Source organism: Phyllobates terribilis, unplaced genomic scaffold (assembly GCF_046119375.1).
Source record: "Phyllobates terribilis strain yellow unplaced genomic scaffold, ASM4611937v1 Scaffold_13__5_contigs__length_258822181, whole genome shotgun sequence".
In the NCBI taxonomy this organism is placed as follows: domain Eukaryota; kingdom Metazoa; phylum Chordata; class Amphibia; order Anura; family Dendrobatidae; genus Phyllobates; species Phyllobates terribilis.
Window position 1 is genome coordinate 208,217,594 of NW_027362773.1, and position 23,110 is coordinate 208,240,703.

The 23,110-nt window shown below is 44.2% G+C and overlaps 1 protein-coding gene across 3 annotated transcripts; it reads left to right on the forward strand.

Moving 5' to 3' along the window:
* The first annotated feature begins 455 nt into the window (after positions 1 to 455).
* Positions 456 to 22,350, forward strand: LOC141174314 (CKLF-like MARVEL transmembrane domain-containing protein 3). Of its 3 annotated transcripts, none has more exons than XR_012252844.1 (5): positions 456 to 649; positions 4,117 to 4,272; positions 15,840 to 15,935; positions 17,307 to 17,508; positions 20,851 to 22,350. XR_012252844.1 is itself a non-coding variant. In XM_073659177.1 (5 exons), the coding sequence occupies exons 1-5, from the start codon at positions 533 to 535 to the stop codon at positions 20,877 to 20,879; spliced, it is 519 nt and encodes a 172-aa protein (XP_073515278.1). In that variant the 5' UTR covers positions 457 to 532; the 3' UTR covers positions 20,880 to 22,350. The 3 variants fall into 3 exon arrangements, 2 of the variants coding, with proteins under 2 accessions (XP_073515278.1, XP_073515277.1); XM_073659177.1 differs by having other exon boundaries at positions 457 to 649; positions 17,307 to 17,427; XM_073659176.1 differs by having other exon boundaries at positions 462 to 649; positions 17,307 to 17,433.
* Positions 22,351 to 23,110: the final 760 nt, after the last annotated feature.

Here is a 23,110-nt window from a genome sequence, read left to right on the forward strand (position 1 = left end):
GAACCCAGACTTAACATGGAAAAAAGAATCATCTCCTCATTTCTTCAGGCTTTTGTATTTGAAAAAAATGATCACTGGAAAGCGGAATAAAATGTCACCAAACATAAAATAAAACTCTTCCAAATTTTTTGGCATATTGATTTTTTTTTCTTGCCATAAAAATACTCCCAAGCAGCTTGGGGGTCCAGATTTTACAGTCCTGGAATGATAGGAGTGGTAATCCTCCTCTGTATCTGGCAGGGTGTCACTCAGCTTTCCCAGACTCCTGGATGGCACAGCCAGGACCATTCATGGATCATAGCTGCAGGTATCAGGGGCACAGATCAGTGGGCAGTGCCAGGCTTGGCTGGTGGAGCATTGTGCGCTGCAGCCTGTGGTTTGCGCACAGGATGTGGCTCCGGCGGTGCGGGGGTTAAGGCTGCTCACTTTCACACATGCTGCACTTTTTTTTTTGCACATTTCCGCATTGTCACAGTTTCCGCTCCCCCCTCTCCCCTTCCCAAAAACACAAAACTCCTGCCCAGCACACAGCATGGATGACCCGGAGTGCGCAGAGCAGCCCCCAGCACCCAGATCTGCCCTGAGCGCCCTCATTCCAGCCAGGGAGTTCCTGACATCAAGGAAAGGACAACTGCTGCTGGCTGAATGGGTGAGTGCAGCATCACTCTCATCACCCCCCCCCCCCTGATCATCATCACCGCCCCCTGATCACCATCATCCCCCCTGATCACCATCTCCCCCCCCTGATCATCATCACCCCCCCTGATCATCACCCCCCCCTGATTGATCATCATCACCCCCCCTGATCACCATCATCCCCCCTGATCATCTCCCCCCCCCCCCCGATCATCATCATCCCCCATGATCATCACCCCCCCCCTGATCATCATCATCCCCCATGATCATCACTCCCCCCACTAATAATCATCATCCCAGCTCACCATCCTGCCAACCCTCCGCACTGCCCCCTATACCAGTTATGGATGATGCTGGTGGTCATGGGTGAAGAAGAAGCTTTCATAGACCCAAGCTGCATTGCTTCATGTTTTTGAGGATTTTCCAACTGTCCCTTAAATAATCTCTTAAATATTGATGCCCATTATTCATTTTGCACCATGCATATAGCGGCATCATCAATCTATGTCATACGGATCCGTAATATGGTGTGTACGGGCACCTAGAATCCGCAAAAGAAAAGTAACTGGGCTTGTGTATGAGGAACTGAATGGAGCACAATCCTTATCACTGTGCAGGGGAAGGGGCTTTGATTCACTTGGCTTTTTTTTTTCTATAACATCATCCTGATGTTTTTTTTCTGAGCAATCAAAACTTAAAGTGGCTCAGAAATCCCAGCATTTAGCGACTGGTTTGACTTCATCAATTTTAGGAGATGTTACTCACAGCATTCCTGTGGGCAGCAAGATCACAGGGATTTTTTTTTGTTTGTGTTAATGATTGCAATGTATCCTGGCAAAACAGATGCAATGCAGATGACCTGATCTATATGGGGTCATTTTTTTTTACTAGTTTTATCCAGAAAATGGAAGACAAGTGCATGCTGCGATTGTTTTTATTTATTTTTTGATGTGAAAAAAAAGGCGTATCGAAAAACATTTGTTCCCGTAAAATCCAATTTTATTGCAGACAACATAAGTCCACAAAATACTCTCATTGGCCTCATTCAGACTTCCATTTTTCACATGCAGGTTCTATGTTTTGTTTTGTTTTTTGCAAGCTGATTCTCCGCTAAAAAAAACCCTGAAAAACGGAGACCTGTCCATTTTTAATCCACTTTCAGAATCAAAATCACCTATTAAAGTGAATGAGTCCATCAGAAAAAAAAGTACATGGCTGCCATATGTCATATGGTTCTTTTTTTTTTTTTACTGTGTATTGGATAGGAGAAGCTTGGAAATGTTATTATTTTTTTTCCTTTGCATATTAGAAAATAAGCACACTGACCAAAAATGGATGAAAATCGAGTCCAGAAATTGTACCATCCAGTATGCACATAATTATTGGATTGGACAGAAGAGTATGCCTGCACAGCCCCTTTATGATCAGACAGGAGAGTATGCCTGCACAGCCCCTTTATGATCAGACAGGAGAGTATGCCTGCACAGCCCCTTTATGATCATACAGGAGAGTATGCCTGCACAGCCCCTTTATGATCAGACAGGAGATTATGCCTGCACAGCCCCTTTATGATCAGACAGGAGAGTATCCCTGCACAGCCCCTTTATGATCAGACAGGAGAGTATCCCTGCACAGCCCCTTTATGATCAGACAGGAGAGTATGCCTGCACAGCCCCTTTATGATCAGACAGGAGAGTATCCCTGCACAGCCCCTTTATGATCAGACAGGAGAGTATCCCTGCACAGCCCCTTTATGATCAGACAGGAGAGTATGCCTGCACAGCCCCTTTATGATCAGACAGGAGAGTATGCCTGCACAGCCCCTTTATGATCAGACAGGAGAGTATGCCTGCACAGCCCCTTTATGATCAGACAGGAGAGTATGCCTTCACAGCCCCTTTATGATCAGACAGGAGAGTATCCCTGCACAGCCCCTTTATGATCAGACAGGAGAGTATGCCTTCACAGCCCCTTTATGATCAGACAGGAGAGTATGCCTTCACAGCCCCTTTATGATCAGACAGGAGAGTATGCCTGCACAGCCCCTTTATGATCATACAGGAGAGTATGCCTGCACAGCCCCTTTATGATCATACAGGAGATTATGCCTGCACAGCCCCTTTATGATCAGACAGGAGAGTATCCCTGCACAGCCCCTTTATGATCAGACAGGAGAGTATCCCTGCACAGCCCCTTTATGATCAGACAGGAGAGTATGCCTGCACAGCCCCTTTATGATCAGACAGGAGAGTATGCCTGCACAGCCCCTTTAAGATCAGACAGAAGATTTGGGGGCATATTTATCAAAACTAGAGCAAAGACAAAGTAGTCATTATTGACAACTGTTCCAAGTGTTTTTCAGTTGCTATAAGAGGCCCCATGTGATATCTCTGCATCTTATCTCTGATCTATAATCTTCCTTTGTCTCTGCTGCTGCTGAACCTCATCAAACCTCATTATTATCCCCGCAGCCACTTAATGCAATCATCATGTGTCCCCAGGAGGGGAGCGCAGAGCTGACTCCTTCCAGATGGAGAATGCATCTTCTCTATAAAACCTGAGGGGCATTAGATAATGAATGGCCGCCCCCTGCCCTGGATCCTGGGTTATAAGGTCAGGGGGTGGCCGCATGGAACGACATCTGCAAAATCTGCTCTTCATTCACCAGCTATATCCGCTTCTGGGAAAGCTGGGTGACCTCTGTGCTGACACTCGGGCGCGGCAGCAGAAATGTCCTGCCCCGGCCAGTTCTGGATGACGTTATGGGTGTATGTGCTGGGGGTTCGCTCTGATATAACGCAGCCCGTGGAGGGTCTCGTGCTGCGCAGATGATTTCATATCTGAGCTATGGGGTCTGGGAGCAGTAATCTTGTAGAATCAGAAGTCACACATCATGCACCGCCGCCTACTCTTATTTCCGCTCTTCTTATTGTCCTTAACCCTCGCATATATACAATATTATTTTTTGGGTGCCAATGATCCCTCGTGGGCAATATTCAATCTTTATGATGTGCTCACATTGGGTGGTCAATCGAATTATCTGTGCCCGGCAAAGTGGTGACCTATGCTGCCCAGGCATCGCCATGAAAAAATGCTCTTTCTTCTGGTGACATGTGGCACTTGGGTTTAGTTTTTGGTTCCAAAAAAATGTCATTTGTAACCACTCTTTTCGAGTGATGAGTTGATTTCAAGGGGTCATGACAGGTCCCCTCCATACTTCTCTCCCCATAAGTAGTCCTCAAAAGACCTTCTACTCAAGATTTCTCCCGTGCTTCCCCCAACTTCTGGAACCTGCTGCCCCAACATGAGACTCCCATGAACCAGACTTTCAAAAGCAACCTGACCTCTCTTCTAAAACGCCTACACCCATCAGTTACGCCCTCTCGCCTTCTGTGCCAGGTTGCCACTCTCTAAGCCCACGTCTATTGCCACACATTCGTGGTAGATATTTAACCCCCTTCTCTTCCATTTCCTTCGCAGGTGGTGTCATTGATCACATTCATCTGTTACGTGGCATCGACAGCCGTGGCTCTCATGACTGTTCCCCTCATAGAATTCCTCTGGGCTCTCTTCACGTTCTTTGCTTATTCCACAAAACTAAATCAACAGCTGAAAGGAATTTTCTGGCCACTGCTGGTAAGTGCTCTGACATCTGGGACTTTCCATATTTCAGCTTTGCTTCCTCAGCCACGTCTGGGGAAGATTAGTGCAACTCTCAGTAGAAGATGTTGCATTTTGGTTTTTATTTTTTTTTTCCAGGCGAAGGCAAGGGGTATGAAATTGCAAAATAGATGCACGTGATGTTGTCACTCTGCCAGGCTCACAAATCCAGACAATGTGAACTGAGGTCTAAGATGGCAGACATACAAGAAACAGAGGCATGTTCACACTAGCAAAAAAGAAGCAAGACAAAAATATATCTCATACCCTACCATAATTATATATAAATGTAAAGCAAAATTGCATAATAAATATAGGGTACTTAGTGAACTATTTTTGATCAAAAAAAGTATACAAGCCGTCCCACCAGCGGCAAGGTGACCCTAAATTGGGACGGTACCTATACTGCCTATATTAAAAACCTTACTGTATATCAGAGTTGAAGTAATGCATATAAAAGGGTAGACAAATAGGACCGGGTCCCAACTCCAGACCACCCAGGCCCGTGGTAAGCTACATATATACCAATCAGCTCAACAAAGGGCATGCCACACCCTTAAATTGCACAGAATGCAAACAAGTCAAAAAACCAGACAATGTGAACTGAGGTCTAAGATGGCAGACATACAAGAAACAGAGGCATGTTCACACTAGCAAAAAAGAAGCAAGACAAAAATATATCTCATACCCTACCATAATTATATATAAATGTAAAGCAAAATTGCATAATAAATATAGGGTACTTAGTGAACTATTTTTGATCAAAAAAAGTATACAAGCCGTCCCACCAGCGGCAAGGTGACCCTAAATTGGGACGGTACCTATACTGCCTATATTAAAAACCTTACTGTATATCAGAGTTGAAGTAATGCATATAAAAGGGTAGACAAATAGGACCGGGTCCCAACTCCAGACCACCCAGGCCCGTGGTAAGCTACATATATACCAATCAGCTCAACAAAGGGCATGCCACACCCTTAAATTGCACAGAATGCAAACAAGTCAAAAAACCAGACAATGTGAACTGAGGTCTAAGATGGCAGACATACAAGAAACAGAGGCATGTTCACACTAGCAAAAAAGAAGCAAGACAAAAATATATCTCATACCCTACCATAATTATATATAAATGTAAAGCAAAATTGCATAATAAATATAGGGTACTTAGTGAACTATTTTTGATCAAAAAAAGTATACAAGCCGTCCCACCAGCGGCAAGGTGACCCTAAATTGGGACGGTACCTATACTGCCTATATTAAAAACCTTACTGTATATCAGAGTTGAAGTAATGCATATAAAAGGGTAGACAAATAGGACCGGGTCCCAACTCCAGACCACCCAGGCCCGTGGTAAGCTACATATATACCAATCAGCTCAACAAAGGGCATGCCACACCCTTAAATTGCACAGAATGCAAACAAGTCAAAAAACCAGACAATGTGAACTGAGGTCTAAGATGGCAGACATACAAGAAACAGAGGCATGTTCACACTAGCAAAAAAGAAGCAAGACAAAAATATATCTCATACCCTACCATAATTATATATAAATGTAAAGCAAAATTGCATAATAAATATAGGGTACTTAGTGAACTATTTTTGATCAAAAAAAGTATACAAGCCGTCCCACCAGCGGCAAGGTGACCCTAAATTGGGACGGTACCTATACTGCCTATATTAAAAACCTTACTGTATATCAGAGTTGAAGTAATGCATATAAAAGGGTAGACAAATAGGACCGGGTCCCAACTCCAGACCACCCAGGCCCGTGGTAAGCTACATATATACCAATCAGCTCAACAAAGGGCATGCCACACCCTTAAATTGCACAGAATGCAAACAAGTCAAAAAACCAGACAATGTGAACTGAGGTCTAAGATGGCAGACATACAAGAAACAGAGGCATGTTCACACTAGCAAAAAAGAAGCAAGACAAAAATATATCTCATACCCTACCATAATTATATATAAATGTAAAGCAAAATTGCATAATAAATATAGGGTACTTAGTGAACTATTTTTGATCAAAAAAAGTATACAAGCCGTCCCACCAGCGGCAAGGTGACCCTAAATTGGGACGGTACCTATACTGCCTATATTAAAAACCTTACTGTATATCAGAGTTGAAGTAATGCATATAAAAGGGTAGACAAATAGGACCGGGTCCCAACTCCAGACCACCCAGGCCCGTGGTAAGCTACATATATACCAATCAGCTCAACAAAGGGCATGCCACACCCTTAAATTGCACAGAATGCAAACAAGTCAAAAAACCAGACAATGTGAACTGAGGTCTAAGATGGCAGACATACAAGAAACAGAGGCATGTTCACACTAGCAAAAAAGAAGCAAGACAAAAATATATCTCATACCCTACCATAATTATATATAAATGTAAAGCAAAATTGCATAATAAATATAGGGTACTTAGTGAACTATTTTTGATCAAAAAAAGTATACAAGCCGTCCCACCAGCGGCAAGGTGACCCTAAATTGGGACGGTACCTATACTGCCTATATTAAAAACCTTACTGTATATCAGAGTTGAAGTAATGCATATAAAAGGGTAGACAAATAGGACCGGGTCCCAACTCCAGACCACCCAGGCCCGTGGTAAGCTACATATATACCAATCAGCTCAACAAAGGGCATGCCACACCCTTAAATTGCACAGAATGCAAACAAGTCAAAAAACCAGACAATGTGAACTGAGGTCTAAGATGGCAGACATACAAGAAACAGAGGCATGTTCACATTAGCAAAAAAGAAGCAAGACAAAAATATATCTCATACCCTACCATAATTATATATAAATGTAAAGCAAAATTGCATAATAAATATAGGGTACTTAGTGAACTATTTTTGATCAAAAAAAGTATACAAGCCGTCCCACCAGCGGCAAGGTGACCCTAAATTGGGACGGTACCTATACTGCCTATATTAAAAACCTTACTGTATATCAGAGTTGAAGTAATGCATATAAAAGGGTAGACAAATAGGACCGGGTCCCAACTCCAGACCACCCAGGCCCGTGGTAAGCTACATATATACCAATCAGCTCAACAAAGGGCATGCCACACCCTTAAATTGCACAGAATGCAAACAAGTCAAAAAACCAGACAATGTGAACTGAGGTCTAAGATGGCAGACATACAAGAAACAGAGGCATGTTCACACTAGCAAAAAAGAAGCAAGACAAAAATATATCTCATACCCTACCATAATTATATATAAATGTAAAGCAAAATTGCATAATAAATATAGGGTACTTAGTGAACGTGATGTTGTCACTCTGCCAGGCTCACAAATGTAGTTCTCCAAAGCATATAAGTTCTCCAAAAGCTTACCTCCCAACCTTCTGAGTCCAGTGGGGCGGTCCCAAATTTGGGACGCTGTTCTAGGAGGTCAGGGGAAGGTCGCAAATTCTCAGCAGCAAGGAGTCAACAGGTCATTGCTTCAGCCTTATGGCTATGTAGAAATCGAAGGTACCTTTTAGATCATGTGACAGGACAGCAGAGACTAGCTCAGTCATCATACTGTGTGTGTGGGGGGAATGTACTGTGGGGACATCATACTGTGTGTGTGGGGGGAATGTACTGTGGGGACATCATACTGTGTGTGTGGGGGGAATGTACTGTGGGGACATCATACTGTGTGTGGGGGGAATGTACTGTGCGGACATCATACTGTGTGTGTGGGGAATGTACTGTGCGGACATCATACTGTGTGTGGGGAGGGGGGAATGTACTGTGGGGACATCATACTGTCTGGGGGGAATGTACTGTGGGGACATCATACTGTGTGTGTGGGAATGCACTGTGGGGACATCATACTGTGTGTGGGGGGAATGCACTGTGGGGACATCATACTGTGTGTGGGGAATGTACTGTGGGGACATCATACTGTGTGTGTGGGGAGAATGTACTGTGGGGACATAGAATCATAGAATCATAGAATCATAGAATGGTAGAGTTGGAAGGGACCTCCTGGGTCATCTGGTCCAACCCCCTGCTCAAAGCAGGATTCACTAGATCATCTCAGACAGATGTCTGTCCAGCCTCTGTTTGAAGACGTCCATTGAAGGGGAACTCACCACCTCTCGTGGCAGCCTGTTCCACTCATTAATCACCCTAACTGTTAAAAAGTTTTTTCTAATATCTAATCTGTGTCTCCTCCCATTTAGTTTCATCCCATTGCTTCTAGTCTTTCCTTGTGCAAATGAGAATAAAGATGATCCTTCTACAATGTGACAGCCCTTGACATATTTGTAGACAGCTATTAAGTCTCCTCTCAGTCTTCTTTTTTGCAAGCTAAACATTCCCAAATCCTGCAACCGTTCCTCATAGGACATGGTTTGCAGACCAGTCACTATTCTGGTCGCTCTTCTCTGAACTTGCTCCAGTTTGTCTATGTCTTTTTTAAAATGTGGTGCCCAAAACTGTACACAGTATTCCAGATGAGGTCTGACCAAAGAGGAGTAAAGACCGATAATGACTTCACGTGATCTAGACTGTATGCTTCTGTTAATACATCCCAGAATTGTATTTGCCTTTTTTGCTGCTGCATCACACTGTTGACTCATGTTCAGTCTATGATCTATTAGTATACCTAAGTCTTTTTCACATGTACTGTTGCTTAGCTCTATTCCTCCCATTCTGTATATGCTTTTTTCATTTTTATTGCCCAGATGTAGTACTTTGCATTTTTCCCTGTTAAAAACCATTCTGTTGGTTGCTGCCCACTGCTCCAGTTTATTTAGGTCTTTTTGAATCCTCTCTCTCTCTTCTCTAGTATTAGCTATCCCTCCTAGCTTTGTGTCATCAGCAAATTTAATCAGTTTACCCTCAATTCCTTCATCTAAATCATTGATAAAGATGTTGAACAATACAGGTCCCAGGACGGAGCCCTGTGGTACCCCACTTGAGACATTCATCCAGCTGGATGTGAAGCCATTTACAACCACCCTTTGAGTCCGATCACTAAGCCAGTTATGAATCCACCTAACAGTTGCCTGGTCCATTGCATACTTGGTCATTTTTTCAATAAGGATGGTGTGAGATACTTTGTCAAATGCTTTGCTGAAGTCAAGATATACTATATCTACAGCATTTCCCTGATCCACCCAGTCAGTGATTCTGTCATAGAAGGAAATTAAGTTAGTCTGACATGACTTGTTAGTTACAAACCCATGCTGACTCTGGTTAATCACTTCATTCTTATCCATGTACTTACATATATGTTGTTTAATAATTTGTTCAAAGATCTTTCCTGGTATAGAAGTCAGACTCACCGGCCTATAGTTCCCTGGGTCCACCTTCTTCCCCTTTTTGAAGATAGGAACAACATTTGCTCTTCTCCAGTCTTCTGGGACTTCTCCTGTTCTCCAAGAATTTTCAAAGATTATGGAGAGTGGTTCTAAAATTTCTTCTACGATCTCCTTCAGTACTCTGGGGTGTAATTCATCTGGACCTGGAGACTTGAACTCATTTATGTTAGCTAAATATTCCCTCACAATCTTTCTGTTTACAGATAACTTGGATTCCTCTATTCCTTTAAAAGGACAGTGAAGATCAGTTGATGTTACATTTTCTTTCTGAGAGAAAACAGATGCAAAATAGGAATTAAAAAGTTCGGCCTTCTCAACATCCTCTCTTACCATTTCTCCATTTTCATCCTGTAAAAATCCTATAGCATCTTTGACTTTTCTTTTACTTTTGACATACCCCCAAAATCCTTTTTTATTGCTTTTGACATCTCTTGCAAGCCTTAATTCATTGTCAGCTTTAGCTAACCTGATACGTGCCCTACAGGATCTGCAGACTCCATTATAATCTTCTTTAGATATGCCTCCCTCTTTCCATTTAATAAACATTTCTTTCTTTCTTTTTAGCATGTGTTTAAGTTCTGTGTTCATCCATCCTGGTTTCCTTAAATGCTTCCCATTCTTCCTACTTTTCGGGATTGTTAACGATTGTGCTTTGAGAATCTCATTTTTAAAAATTTCCCATCCTTCCTGGACATTTTTGTCCTTAAGGACATCCAGCCATTGGATCCCTCCTATTCTCTTTCTGAGTCTCTTAAAATCTGCCTTTCTAAAATCTAACCTTGAAGTCTGAGTCTTCACATGTCTTCCTCCTCTAGTTATCCAAAATTCTATAATAGCATGATCGCTGCCTCCTAGGGTCCCAGCCACCTTTACCTCCTCAACCATTTCCTCCCTGTTTATAAGGATTAGATCCAAAGTAGCAGATCCCCTTGTTTTCTCCCCTACCTTTTGGAAGATAAAGTTGTCAGCAAGAGAGGATAAGAATTTGCTTGACCTGTTAGTTTTACTTGAGAGAGATTCCCAACAAATGTCTGGATAGTTGAAATCTCCCATGACCACTACGTCATATTTTTTGGAGAACTTGGTCATTTGATACATAAAGAGTTCATCCATATCTTCAGCTTGCCCAGGTGGCCTGTAGTAAATGCCTACAATGGTGTCCTTTCCGTTGTTCTCTCCTTGTATTCTTACCCAAACAGTTTCCACAAAACTCCCAGTCTCTGAAGCTTCAATCTCTGTGCAGATATATGCTTTTCTAACATACAATGCAACACCTCCTCCTCGTTTATCAAGTCTGTTTCTTGCAAATAAGTTGTATCCTTTTAGCCTTTTATTCCAATCATGTGTATCGTCCCACCAAGTTTCAGTGATTCCAATGACATCATATTCCTTTTCCTGCATTAGTAGTTCCAATTCTCCTTGTTTGTTGCCCATGCTTTGTGCATTTGTATAAAAACATTTTAGTTTGTGATTGGTTTCTCTTCCTCCCATATTTTTATTATTTAGATTTTTTTGTCTTTGTTCTTTCTTTCCACTTCCAGTAGCAGAGATCTCAATAGTATTTGTCAGCTGTATGGCTTTTTCTGGCCTTTTGCTTCCCTTCCCACATTGTTCTAGTTTAAAGCTCTTCTGATGAGTGTAGCAAGGCGACTTCCAAATACATGTTTTCCAGTCTTCGTAAGGTGCACCCCATCTCTAGCAAGTAGTCCATCGTATAGGTAATTCATTCCGTGATCCAGAAATCCAAATCCTTGTTGACGGCACCATCGACGTAGCCAGTTGTTCACCTGTAGAATCTTATTCCACCTCATTGTTCCATGGCCATCCACTGGGAGGATGGATGAGAAGACCACCTGCGCTCCCAATTCTTTCACTTTCTTGCCTAAGTCTTCAAAGTCACTGCAGATGGTTTCCAGGTCCTTTCTTGCGGTGTCATTTGTCCCCACATGTATTAGCAGGAATGGGTAGTGATCTGTAGGTCTGAAGAGTCTTGATATCCTGTCAGACACATCTTTAATTTTTGCTCCTGGAAGACAGCACATTTCTCTTGAGGTTATGTGTGGTCTGCAGATAGCGGCCTCTGTTCCTCTTAACAGGGAATCCCCCATGACCACCACTCTCCGTTTTTTCTTCACAACATTCTTCTTTCTCCATCCAGGAGGATTCTGAGGGCTTACAAGGTTATTCATTGCTGGCAAAGTCTTATTTTGCTGTATTTCTTCATGGTTCTCCTGCGTGAGAGCCTGGTACTGGTTCCTGAGCAGTATGGGTGCTGACTGCCTCTCGATCCTCCTGCTTCTGTGGGTCACATGCTTCCATTCCTCTGTTTTGTCAGGTGCAGTTCGAATTTCTTCTCTTACTGAATCATGAAGAGATAATTCTGCTCTGTCTAAGAACTCTTCACCTTCCTTAATGATTTTCAAGGTAGTTAACCTCTCTTCTAGATTTCGCAACTTTTCCTCCAACAGGGACACAAGCTTGCATTTCTGGCATGTGAAGTTTGGCTTTTCCACTGGCAAGTCTGTGAACATGTAGCAGGATATGCAGCTCACCAAATGGCTCCTGGACTCTTCCATGTTCTTATTGTTAATGTTCTGAAAACAGTGAAAAAAGCTTTAAAAAAAAAGCTTCAAAATGCGAAAAGTGGGAATATGCAAATTATCTCCTCAGGACTCCTCCCCTGGTTTACCGATGTCCTCTTTTCAGCTCCAACAGCCAGAATCCAGTGTTCTTTGAGCTCGCGGAGAGTCTTCACTTACCCCAAAATGCAGTGGGAATATGCAAATTATCTCCTCAGGACTCCTCCATCATACTGTGTGTGGGGGGAATGTACTGTGCGGACATCATACTGTGTGTGGGGAGGGGGGAATGTACTGTGGGGACATCATACTGTCTGGGGGGAATGTACTGTGGGGACATCATACTGTGTGTGTGGGAATGCACTGTGGGGACATCATACTGTGTGTGGGGGGAATGCACTGTGGGGACATCATACTATGTGTGGGGGGAATAGACTGTGGGGACATCATACTGTGTGTGGGGGGAATAGACTGTGGGGACATCATACTGTGGGGGGAATGTACTGTGGGGACATCATACTGTGTGTGTGGGGGGGAATATACTGTGGGGACATCATACTGTGTGGGGGGGGGAATAGACTGTGGGGACATCATACTGTGTGTGTTGGGTGATTGTGGGGACATCATACTGTGTGTGGGGGGAATAGACTGTGGGGACATCATACTGTGTGTGGAGGGGAATGTACTGTGGGGACATCATACTGTGTGTGGGGAATATACTGTGGGGACATCATACTGTGTGTGGGGAATGTACTGTGGGGACATCATACTGTGGGGACATCATACTGTGTGTGTGGGTGAATAGACTGTGGGGACATCATACTGTGTGTGTTGGGTCATTGTGGGGCATCATACTGTGTGTGGGGGGAATGTACTGTGAGGACATCATACTGTGTGTGTGGGGGAATAGACTGTGGGGACATCATACTGTGGGGACATCATACTGTGTGTGTGGGGGAATAGACTGTGGGGACATCATACTGTGTGTGTTGGGTCATTGCGGGGCATCATACTGTGTGTGGGGGGAATGTACTGTGAGGACATCATACTGTGTGTGTGGGAATGTACTGTGGGGACATCATACTGTGTGTGGGGGAATGGACTGTGGGGACATCATACTGTGTGTGTTGGGTCATTGTGGGGGCATCATACTGTGTGTGGGGGGAATGGACTGTGGGGACATCATACTGTGTGTGGGGGGAATATACTGTGGGGACATCATACTGTGTGTGGGGGGAATGTACTGTGGGGACATTATACTGTGTGTGGGGGGAATGTACTGTGGGGACATTATACTGTGTGTGGGAGAATGTACTGTGGGGACATCATACTGTGTGTGGGGGGAATGTACTGTGGGGACATCATACTGTGTGTGGGGGGAATGTACTGTGGGGACATCATACTGTGTGGGGGAATGTACTGTGGAGGCATCATACTGTGTGTGGGAGGATGAACTGTGAGGGCATCATACTTTGTATGTGGGGGACATATTGCTGTGTGTGGAGGGTATGTACTATGGGGACATCATACTGTGTGTGTGGGGAGAATGTACTGTGGGGGCATCATACTTGTGTTTGGGGGGGATTTACTGTGGGAACATCATACTGTGTGTGTGGGGGGAATGTACTGTGGGGACATCATACTGTGTGTGTGGGGGGAATGTACTGTGGGGACATCATACTGTGTGTGGGGGGAATGTACTGTGGGGACATCATACTGTGTGGGGGAATGTACTGTGGGAACATCATACTGTGTGTGGGGGGAATGTACTGTGGAGGCATCATACTGTAAGGGCATCATACTTTGTATGTGGGGGACATATTGCTGCGTGTGGAGGGGGATGTACTGTGGGGACATCATACTGTGTGTGTGGGGAGAATGTACTGTGGGGACATCATACTTGTGTGTGGGGGGGATTTACTGTTGGGACATCATACTGGGTGGGGGAATGTACTGTGGGGCCATCATACTGTGTGTGTGGGGAGAATGTACTGTGGGGACATCATACTTGTGTGTGGGGGGGATTTACTGTTGGGACATCATACTGGGTGGGGGAATGTACTGTGGGGACATCATACTGTGTGTGTGGGGGAATGTGCTGTAGGGACATCATACTGTGTGGGAGAATGTACTGTGGGGACATCATACTGTGTATGTGGGGAGAATGTACCGTGGGAGCATCTTACTGTTTGTGGGGAAATGTACTGTAGGGACACCATACTGTGTACTGTGGGGACATCATACTGTGTGTTGGGAGAGTGTACTATAGGGACATCATACTGTGTATGTGGGGAGAATGTACCGTGGGAGCATCTTACTGTTTGTGGGGAAATGTACTGTAGGGACACCATACTGTGTGTTGGGGGTGGGGGGGGGGTGTACTGTGGGGACATCATACTGTGTGTTGGGGGGGATGTACTGTGGGGACATCATACTGTGTGTGGGGAGGGGGGATGTACTGTGGGGACATCATACTGTGTGTTGGGAGGAGTGTACTGTGGGGACATCATACTGTGTGTTGGGGGGATGTACTCTGGGGACATCACACTGTTTGTTGGGAGGAGTGTACTGTGGGGACATCATACTGTATGTAGGGGGGAATGTACAATGGGGGCATCATACTGTGTGTAGGGGGGAATGTACAATGGGGGCATCATACTGTGTGTGGGGGGGAATGTACAATGGGGGCATGATACTGTGTGGGGGGGGATTGTACAATGGGGGCACCATACTGTGTATGAGGGGAATGTATTGAAAATGAAAGCGGAAAAACCCTTTAAGATCACCATGGGCCCATTTCAATTAATACAAAGTAGTGATGAATCCTTTTAAGAATTTCTATTCCATGACAGCAAGGAGATCATAGAAGATTTAAGGAACTAAAACACAAAGTATTGTAGAAATTTGCCTTAACCATCATGTACTTAAAAAAAATGTAAATGTTCCCGTAAGGCTAGTGTTACACAGCAATATTGGAGGTGGAAGTGGTGCGGCGGAGCTGGTGACTGTGGTGCGGCGGAGCTGGTGACTGTGGTGCGGCGGAGCTGGTGACTGTGGTGCGGCGGAGCTGGTGACTGGGGTGCGGCCGAGCTGGTGACTGGGGTGCGGCCGAGCTGGTGACTGCGGTGCGGCCGAGCTGGTGACTGTGGTGCAGCAGAGCTCCTGCCATGTTTCCTGTGGAGTCAGAGGAGTAAAAAACTGGATGAAGATCATAGCAGTATTTATTTAGGAATCCTCCCGACTCTCCCCTCCCCCCAATAGATGATGTCAGGGGAGAGAAGTGAACTTGTTTTCGGGGGAGACCAGCCGCTGCCAGAAGAGTCTCCTCTCTCTATGGTGCAGACACTGCTATCTCATGTGTATGGGATAAAATGGATCTGCACATCTTATCTCCTCCTCTGAACCCCTGACTCCTGGGCCTGGATTGCCTTCACCCTCCTCTTTGTTTATATAGAGGGTCCGGGTGGAGGGGGGTACATAGAGATCCCTCCAGACTAAATATTACTGTTCCCTTGTGACAGATCTGGGGCCGGTGATTTATGACTCCATTGTATGTTTGGATTAGAGCGCATTAACCCACCCCGTGCCCCTACTCACATGGCTGCTGCAATGTAACCGCAAGCTCTGCTCTCTCCTAGGATTTCATCCGCTGTGTCTCTGCTGCCATCATATATTTTGTGATATCACTTGTGGCTGTGTCCAAATATTCCTGTGTGGCATCAAAAGCTGCTGCGGTGAGTTCTCTGTTTGGGAAATGTGGGGGCCGAGGGTGTTAAGAACTAGTGGGGAGAACTGATTAAAGTTGACCAAACCTGACGATTCTGTTGTAACTGGCCGACTAATGTACATAGGGGCCGCCCGACTTTCCCACGACAGATGTTGGAGGGAATAAAGGATCGTAGTCGAGCGCTTTTGTTCTTGGGAGAAAAGCTACTAAGAGATATACCTGGCAGCTGCTTACTTCTCTCTCCCCATTGAAAATACATAAATACATGGCCAGGCTGAGCATTAAGGCCAAATTCAGATGTCCGTGAAACACAGTCCTTGTACAGACTGTGATGTCCGGTCCGGGCATGTGTCTCCTAATGTCACGCACGATGTTGGAAGGAACATTGTACAACGACGGGAAAAGGGGGAAGGGAACCCAACAACTAGGAAAAGGGGGAGTGGAGATCCCTAGGCAGATCTAATATTACCCTGACTACCCTATTGTCCCTCTATAGGTCCCACACCTATCGCTGAGCAGGAAACCTAATCCCTGAATGTCCCTAGAGCTAGGCCCTAGATAGGGAGGGGACAGGGTGAACACTAGTCAGGCCCCACTGTAACTAAAGACAACAAGGTAAACAAACAAAGGGGATACACTTACACTTAGCTTGAGAAGACATCAGAGAGATAACGCTGACTGTTCTCCAAGGGAAGTCCAAGAAGAAACTAGCCGACTACTAGTACTCCAGGCATGGACAGAGGAACATAGAACTATCACCGGAGACTGGAGACACTGAGAGTTTTTAACTACCAAGCAAGGGTGTGTCAATCAGCAGCAGAAGGTGTAGGTGGCTGCTGGGTCCTAAAGGAATAAGCATACCACTACACTACAGAGATGAGAGGATCAAGGTGTCTGCAATGCCAAGTGCAGTGACCTTCTACAGCCGGATCCAGAGAGACTGTCTGTCGTACTTGATACACCCGTGACCCCTAACCCCAAACTGTTTCATATCATGGTCTGTACATTGACCATGTTTCATGGATGTCTAAATTCCCAAAAGTATTTCTCAAGGGGTCCATTTGTTGGGACCCCCAGGTATCCATGGGTCGAGCAAACGCACCTCTGCTCCATTCATTGTCTATAGTACTGATTGAGAAATCTGAGCGTAGCAATCAGCTTTTTCTGGGAGTCCCATAGAGTTGACTGTGAATGGAGAGGTGGTGGGCACAATCGACCTCTAAGGAGCCCCATTCTCCGGACTGATGGGGGAGTCCCATTGGTCGGATCCCCAGAGATATGTAAGTTGTCCCCTATTTTATGGATAGAGGATGACTGTAACTTTGTTTTCTGGTCCTCTTGCAGCATTATGTTATATTCTACTTTTCCCATGTCCCAGGTGCTTGGATTTATTGCCACCATCGTCTATGCATTTGACTTCTACATTATCTTTAATGACCTGGTCGAATTCCTAAAGAAGGGAGATTCTGCAGATGACGAAGCTCCACGACGGAAATCAGGTGACGGTACGTAGGTTGTGGTGCGAGGGTGAAGATCCAGGCCAAATACTCTGCACCCCCATAGTATTATCTCAGATCCAGGTACGGGTCTATTCACACTGTTTCATGTATATATTGGAGACATATGTCAGGAGGACTTCCTACATATACTGTAGTGTTCAAAATATTAGCAGTCCAGTATGACTAATCAGATTAATCACTGTTTTTGGTATAAATTATATCACCACATGTTAAACAATTTACCAGTTGGTGCAGTAGATGCTAAGGAAACCCCCAGACTCCACATTCACGATATGCAGGTTTCTGAGTCTGTGTATTTGAATAATGAATTGTGTTCACAATAATAGCAGTGTGGAGTTCAATTAGTGAGGTCAATCATTCTGTGAGGAAACAGGTGTGAATCAGGTGGCCCTTATTTAAGGGTGAAGCCAGCACATGTTGTACATGCATTTCTCCTTGAAAGCCTGAGAAATCTGGGTCGTTCCAGACATTGTTCAGAAGAACTGCCTAATTGGATTAAAAAGTTGATTGGAGAAGGTAAAATGTGACATGCAGACGTAGTGCTGTTGCTTCAAAAGCATCCAGCAACTATAAGAGTTAACACAGTCACAAGAGACTGGGAGTGGTTAGCAGAGCCCCAGGGGGATTGTGGGGAACTTGTTTACTATTCTGGCAGCAGCCAAAGGGAGAAGTGGAGTGTGATCTATATCTCACAGAAGTGCAGGAAAGAGAACAGGATTCAAGTCCAGAGTGAAGCTCAACACATGTTAGATACCCTGCACTGTTAGTTCAGGAAGTCTATCATCGGGCAGGAAGATAAGGACTGGAAGGAATTGTGTCACACAGATCATCTCCCTCATCAAACCTCCCCCTCCATCTCCATGCAGGATGAAGAATGCTGTGTACTATTGTGTCCTTGTGAAGGAAAAGCCTGTGGTTGTGTATGTATAGAAGTGTGCTGCTAAGAGATCTAATCTATGCTGAATTATGCTACTGAAGAGACTAATACTGTGCCCTGTGAAGAAACTCCTGTTGTTACTGGAGCTGGTTGCTCAAGAAACTCAGACTGTACTGTAATGAAGATTGTTGCTGTAATATCCCTGAATTGCACTGGCCGTGCTTCATATTTAATTCAATCTATCGTGGGCCTGAGAGAAGCTGCAGCACATGGTCTATGGTCGCCCTGAGTAACTGTTCTCCCAGGATTCCAGTGAATTTATGAAACCCGTCTCGCCCTATCTGAACCTAGCGGCGTGCGTGTAACAAAAACTTATAAAGCAGTGCAGACAATGATCGGCTGTTCAGCTAAAATGATCTCCATTGCTTTAAAATGGAAAAAAAAAAACAGAGAGATGTGGAAGAAAACGGAAGACTACCATTCAAATGGATGGAAGAATAGCCAGAATGGCAAAGGCTCAGCCAGTGATCAGCTCCAGGATGATCAAAGACAGTCTCAAGTAACCTGTGAGTCCTGTGACAGTTAGAAGACGCCTGTGTGAAGCTAATCTCTTAGCAAGAAGTCCCCGCAAAGTCCCACTGTTATAAAAAGACATGTACTGAAGCGGATACAATTTGTCAAAGAAAACATCAACTGGCCTAAAGAGAAATGGAGAAACATTTTGTGGACTGATGAAAGGAAAATTGTTCTTTTTGGGTCCAAGGGCCGCAGACAGTTCGTCAGACGACCCCCAAACTCTGCATTGAAGCCACAGTACATTCTGAAGACAGTGGAGCATGGTGGTGGAAGCATCATGATATGGGCATGTTTCTCTTACTATGGTGCCGGACCCATCTACCTCATACCAAGGATCATGGACCAGTTTGCATATATTATAATACTTGAAGAGGTCATGTTGCCTTACGCTGAAGAGGATATGCCCTTGATATGGGTGTTTCAACAAGACAACGACCCTAAACACACCAGTAAACAAGCAAAATCTTGGTTCCAGTCCAACAAAATTGAGGTTATGATGCGGCCAGCCCAATCCCCGGACCTTAATCCGGTAGAACACTTGTGGGGTGACATCAAAAATACCGTTTCTGAGGCAAAGCCAACAAATACCAAAAAATTGTGGGATGTAATCAAAGCCTCCTGGGCTGGAATAACAGCTGACAGGGGCCAGAAGTTGGTTGACTCTATGCAACATAGATGTGAAACAGTTCTAAAAAACTGTGGGTATACAACTAAATATTAGGTTAGTGATTCACAGGAATGCTAAATCCTCAAAAAGAGAAGAGAAAATATTGTGCGTTTGTAAAGACAAATGCAGACACTGCTGTTTTTTTAGAACTTCATTTTTTGTTAAAAGTCCATACATTTCTCTTCATGTTGTGAATTAGAAAACAGTGTGCAATGTTCCCAATGCTGGAAATAAAAACTAGTATAAAGATTTTGTGCTTAACGCATGTTTTTGAACACACTGCTATTATTTTGAACACTGCTGTACCTCCGATGGCTGCCTCTGTACAGGCCTATGGTGGCATGATACCATTTTGGTAACCGTATGGCATTGTGCCCGACCTACTAATCGGTAAGTCAGGGTCACAGATTATTGATGCCTTATATGGCTGGAAAGTGTTTCCGGAAGTTTGTACATCATGTAATTAAGAAGAATATGGAAACCACAGATATTTGAGTGACCGCCTTAATGATCTTTCCCCCGGAGATGGGTTTTCTGTGGCTTCTCGCATATATTTAATTAAACGCAGGATGTATACGGTCGACGGGGTCCGACCAGACAATGGGGGCACGGTGCTGACATGGAAGTAGATTACACAAAGCAAAACAGGAAGAATTATATTATAAGATAAGGTCACGTCGGCGGTCATCTCAGCCCACATGGTAGGAGAGCGGCACCGTTTATTAACCTATACTGGCATAGAAAGACAGAGGCGGCATAGATACACAGGAAGTGAATTCTGTGATCCCCAAAAATAAAAGGGGGTTTAATCATTTTAAATGGGTTGTATTTATTTTGCCGTTCGGTCACATTCAGGTGATCTGCAATGCCAGACTAAGCCTGTGGACAAGGGTGGCGCTATTTCTAGATGAAAGCAGCCATGTTTAATAGCGTGCGCTCTTTTTAACTTAAATGAAAAAAAAAATCAGTTCCAGTCTTCTGGGGTGGACTCAGATGACGGGAAAGTTGCAGAAGTTTCTACAATAAAATCCAAAGTGCATGACCATGCTCGGATCGTAATACCCGGCCTGACCACTAGGGCATCTGAGACAGCACCAGAAGCCAAGCAAAAACACCTCCCCATCAGACTGCTGTATCCCCAGCCTTCAGCGATGACAGGTTGCAGTGTGATCGTTGCAGCGGTCCCAGATATTGCTGTATATTTTGATGACAAATGGCAAAAAAAATCCTCTCTCTCGAGTGCAATGAACCCTAATCCAATGACTCTTGTTCTCACTTCCAGATGAAGACACAGATTCGGACTCAGATTGATGATTTCCTCTCAACAAGAAGTGGAGATAATTTCCTTCCTGCCCCTGTGGATAGTTGTGGTCAACACTGGACTCCACAGCCAAGATTACTGTGAAGTTGAGGATTTTTCATCTTTTTTTTTTTTTTTTTTTTTTTATAGAGACGTTGTATTAAAGGACTGAAAAACAGGAGGCGTCAGATTGTGGAGCAGTCCCGTTACAGAATATAGACCGGTATCAGCAATCCACAACTCCCAGCAACTTATGAGGCTTTTTGGTGCATTTTTTTCCTGATTTTGTATTTTAAAAAGGAGCCACAACTATTAATAATCTTTTAATAATTACTCAGAAAACAATTATATAAGACCAAGGAAGAGAAAAGAGGTGTAGTAGGATCTGCAGGATAGGACTTTTCTGTTCAGGTGGAAATGTGCTACAATAGGCTGGAATAGATATGGGTCAGGGGGCTACAGACCCCCAACACTGGACGGGGAGGTGAGTAACTACTTTGTCCTAAGGCTTTCTGTGGCATTGTGTGAAAGAGACTTTGAGAATCACTACAGGCTTGATTATTGTACAAGGGTCAGTGTTCATGGCAGAGTTTGGGGATAGGGAGGAGTCTTTTAGCAGGTTTTTACTATGTAATTTGAGACCAGCATGATGTAGAGGCAGAGACCCTGGTTCCAGCAATGTGTCACTTAATGGGCTGCTTCAATACAATCATTGTTTTATCAGCAGGAGATTATCACTACAGGATTAGATGTCGTGGCTTCTGGTCCAACTACGCCCCCCCAGCATGGACTGGTGGCTTTCTGCCAATCAGTGATGTGGGCTGGGTTATACACAGCATTCTGAGCACTGCTAGAGCTGCAGCAGAGAAAACTGTGATCGTACCAAAATGACAGCATCGCTGGAATGAGGATCTCAGCCCCTACATCATGCTGATCCCAGATTATAAAGCAAAAAAAACTGCTGACAGATTCCCTTTAAAAGGCATACACACACGACCCTGAACTCTCCTCTACTGGAGCAAATAAAGCAGCTACAGGATTCTTTATAGTACAAGTATTGACTCATTCAGAAAGCCATATAAATGCCATAATACTGGGAAATCATGTGAACCAAGCCAGAAAACTCACTGATGATCTAACTAAAATCACAGATGGTCCGATTATGGAAAGAAAGTTTCCTGAGCTAAACCTCACAGCAGTATCTACGCAGCAGGAGCCCCACGGCCGGTCCGTATATCGCAGTGCGTAGCCCGACCGTGAAACTGGCCCTACATACACACACCACTCTTGGGCGACCTGCTCCGTATGCTCCGCTCAGAGGATTTCCCATCATTTTGTGAAAGATCTTGTTGCAAACATATGATGTGACGTATCAACAAGCCTTATTAGAGCCGAAAACTTTATACGTGGTGCCATTGTACAGGAAATTATTATTTTTGCACTTGAATAACTTTGTACAATAAAAAAATGCTCATAATTTAACAGATATCCATGCATTAAATACGACTGCAAGTCAGATAGTGAATGTCCGGCTCTAGGACCCAGAAATCGGCTGCGAGCTATGGATGTCCCTGCGCAGGATAAATTAGGTATTAAAACCAATGGTGAACTAGTGTAACCTATTGAAAACTACTACACCCAGCATGCCCTGGGAAGGGAGGGGGAGGGAAAGGAAAAAAAACAACAACCATGCATTTGATCTTTTATTACACGTTACAAAAAGAAACTCCAGTCTCCATATTGTACCAGCACACGAAAAGGAACACGCATCCAGTCTTACAATAATACACAAGTATCGGATGGTTGACAAGTGCACATCGATACGAAAAAGGCACACGAGGTGAGACGATTCCCAAAAAAACAAAAGAAAATGGAGAGTAGAAAAAAAAAAAAGCAAGGCATACACAAAGCATAATGATTACATCCAAGAGACACGTACCGTTATACAAAAACGTAGATTACAAAATATGATATATAAGCACCATGAAAAATGCTCGTATGTGTCGGCTCTTATCATACACGTGTACTGCTGGCCGATAGGGGGCGCCGTTCTTTTCTCCGTGTGGAGTGTTTAATGCAAAAAGTTACAATGAAACAGTCCGTGGCTCGGCTAAAACGACCGGATTTACACCAAAGATGTCACAACTTCAAGAAGCGTCACAGTTATGTACAAAAAGAGGATTTTACTCTAAATGATAAAGATACATTTCATTAAATAGCCTAGATCTCCTACACGGATGTG

Excerpts from the sequence above, each read along its gene's own strand:
- LOC141174314 (XM_073659176.1), top strand. The coding sequence starts at position 533 with ATGGATGACCCGGAGTGCGCAGAGCAGCCCCCAGCACCCAGATCTGCC. Across the intron at positions 4,273-15,839 it reads GAATTTTCTGGCCACTGCTG|GATTTCATCCGCTGTGTCTC; the intron begins GTAAGTGCTCTG and ends GCTCTCTCCTAG. Across the intron at positions 17,434-20,850 it reads ACGACGGAAATCAGGTGACG|ATGAAGACACAGATTCGGAC; the intron begins GTACGTAGGTTG and ends TCTCACTTCCAG.